Source organism: Peromyscus californicus, unplaced genomic scaffold (assembly GCF_007827085.1).
Source record: "Peromyscus californicus insignis strain IS unplaced genomic scaffold, ASM782708v3 Scaffold_6__1_contigs__length_162567912, whole genome shotgun sequence".
Classification (NCBI taxonomy): domain Eukaryota; kingdom Metazoa; phylum Chordata; class Mammalia; order Rodentia; family Cricetidae; genus Peromyscus; species Peromyscus californicus.
The window spans coordinates 84,329,281-84,332,241 of NW_026294584.1; the positions used below are offsets into that span (position 1 = coordinate 84,329,281).

The 2,961-nt window shown below is 41.3% G+C and overlaps 1 gene segment (V, D, J or C); it reads right to left on the reverse strand.

Moving 5' to 3' along the window:
• Positions 1–1,422: 1,422 nt before the first annotated feature.
• On the reverse strand, positions 1,423–1,977 carry LOC128099874 (immunoglobulin kappa variable 1D-13-like). The segment is given in 2 exon segments: positions 1,423–1,745; positions 1,894–1,977. Coding segments are annotated over 2 exon segments (372 nt in total).
• Positions 1,978–2,961: the final 984 nt, after the last annotated feature.

Sequence of the window (2,961 nt, forward strand, 5' to 3'; positions counted from 1 at the left end):
AGATGAATGGGACATCATGAAGAGAATAATAATATACTTATTCACACATGGTAGATGATATTTCTGAGAGAGAGAGAGAGAGAGAGAGAGAGAGAGAGAGAGAGAGAGAGAGAGAGAGAGAAGGAGAAGGAGAGAATAGAATAGAGTAGAGGTCACTTTTGTTGCTTTGTTTTGTTCTTAAAAGTATGCTCTGGAAAATCAAGTTTTCATCAATATCACTTCTGGAAGCATATTTAAGACAATCCTTTACTTTCTAAGATTTCATATAGACAAGTCTATATTCTTTTTTTTTTTTAGCTTTATCTGTTTGGGAGGCATCCAGGCACTGGGACGGGGCCTGTCCTCAGTGCATGAGCTGGCTGTTTGGAACCTGGGGCTTATACAGGGACACTTGGCTCAGCCTGGGAGGAGGGGACTGGACCTGCCTGGACTGAATCTACCAGGTTGAACTCAATCCCTAGGGGAGTCTTTGCCCTGGAGGAGATAGGAATATGGGATGAGGTGGGGAGAAGGCGGGGGGCGGGGGCTAGTGTGAGGGGGGAGAAAAAGGGAATCCATGGCTGATATGTAAAATTAAATTAAATTATAAAATAAAAAAAATAGACAAGTCTATATTCTACTTCATATAGTGAGAGTAAAAGTCATATAAGTGGCCGGGTGGTGGTGGCACACGCCTTTAATCCCAGCACTCGGGAGGCAGAGCCAGGCGGATCTCTGTGAGTTCAAGGCCAGCCTGAGCTACCAACTGAGTTCCAGGAAAGGCACAAAGCTACACAGAGAAACCCTGTCTCAAACAAACAAACAAACAAACAAGAAATAAACAAACAAACAAACAAAAAGTCATATAAGTGTGGTTCAATATTGTTTGATTCTTGTAAGCAGACCAGTGGACTTAGGAACTGTTAGAATTCTAACTGAAGTGTGGCAGATAGCAGAAAGCATCAACACACACTGCTGGAATTTCAGAACACACCAAAGGGTCATGGCTAAGCAGCCTTCCCTTTCCTTGTGCTCTAGCTGTTGTAAGAAATCCAGGAAACCTTTCTGTTGTCAGCTTCTCTCAATAATGATTACCTCCATTTTGAATACTGGCATGTATAACTTAATTTTCTGTACATAAAGAACATTTTCTGGAATATCCACAGAAGCTTCCACTCCTTCTGTATGATACAACTTAGACTCCTCACAGGGACTGTGTCCTCTTTTAATGCAGAAAATATATTGGTACTCAATAGTGCTGGAGATGAAGCTGAAGAAAGATAGTTAGACTACAGAGAGAACTGGTTGGCTTTTTCTACAAAAAATGAATCATAATGAGCTATATTAAAATTGCTATAACATCTAAGAAACAGTTTCAGTGGTTGACTCACCAGGAGGAACATCTGGGGCAACCAGGCCACATACTTCTGCTTCCTTGGGGGTTTATGTTATGACTTGTATCACTGTGGGAGGGTAATTGCTATACTGTTGACAGTAATAAGTTGCCACATCTTCAGACTGCAGGCTGCTGATCTTGAGAGAATACTGTGTGCCAGATCCACTGCCACTGAACCTCGATGGGACCCCATTTGCCAAGGTGTTTGCATTATAGATCAGGAGCTGAGGACGTTCACCTGGTTTCTGCTGATACCATGCTAAACTACTGTAAATGTTCTGACTTGCCTGGCATGTCATGGTGACACTTTCTCCAAGAGAAGCAGACAGGGAAGCTGGAGACTGGGTCATCTGGATGTCACATCTGGCACCTGAAATTAGAAAATTGAGAATAAATTTGCATACAGTTAATTCTGCTAGAAAAAGGCTTTCACAGAGACAGTGAAGTACTGACCAGACTCAGCTGAATAAATTTCCAATGTATTTGGAAATTTCTTCATAGCAATTAAAATTCCTTACCTAAAAGCCAGAGCAGCTGCAACCCCAGGAGCTGTGTGGGGACCCTCATGTCTGTGCTGTGACTGTGTGAGGCTGACTCCAGCACAGGAGTGACCTGACTATGAAGAAGGGGAACAGGCACTCTCTGGGCACATGCAAATCAGCAATGGTTGAGCACAGCCATAGGTCTGGCCAACTTGGTGACTTATTACATACAGCCTGTGGTCCTCTTCTGTTTCAGTTTAGAAAGGCAGCACAGGTTTATTTATAGGAATATGCTCCTCTTTGGACAAAGAGAACAGAACCAGTCTAAGAGTTGTACTTTATTTTTATTTCTGTCATGTTCAATGTAGAACTTCCTTGTTATGTTTCCCTCCATGTCAGGGACTGTTAGATATGGTACAATTCTAGAAAGTACATAAATCCTTACAGGGTACTTTCAAAGGTAGCTCTAGGTTTCATTCAGAGCAGGCAGCTACTTCTTTTTTTTCTATTTATTTGTGAGATTGTATTTTGACTAAGGCATTTCTCCCTTCTTTTCCTCCCTTCAAATCCTCCCAATATCACTCTTCACTCTCCTTCAAATTCATGGCCTATTTTTTCATAACTTCATTATCATATGCACATCTATACTTGTGTATACCAGAATATTTCTAAATATAAACTGTTCAGTCTATATAACAAAACTTGTATCAATATTTTCAGGGCTGATCATTGGGCCACAGGCAACCAACTGGTGTGTTCTCTCTTGGGAAGAAGCGCTTCTCCTGCTCCCATGTTTACTCAGTTGTCTATAATCCTTTGTGGATAGTTTGGCATGCTTTTTGAGTCCTCACTGTTCAGCTCATATTTGGTTAGTAATGTTGGTGAGACTTTACATGTATATCTCCTGATGTTATTAGGAGGCAACAATCTCACTACAAACTCGCTGATCCTATTGCTCTTACAATATTTACATTCCAATTTCAAAAATGTTCCCTGAGCCTTGGGTATGTAAGTATTCTGTAAATGAGTCTATTGGGCCTTAGCTCCACAAACCCCTGTGCAGCTTCATACTCAAAATGGTTCCCACAAGAGTAATAGAATCCT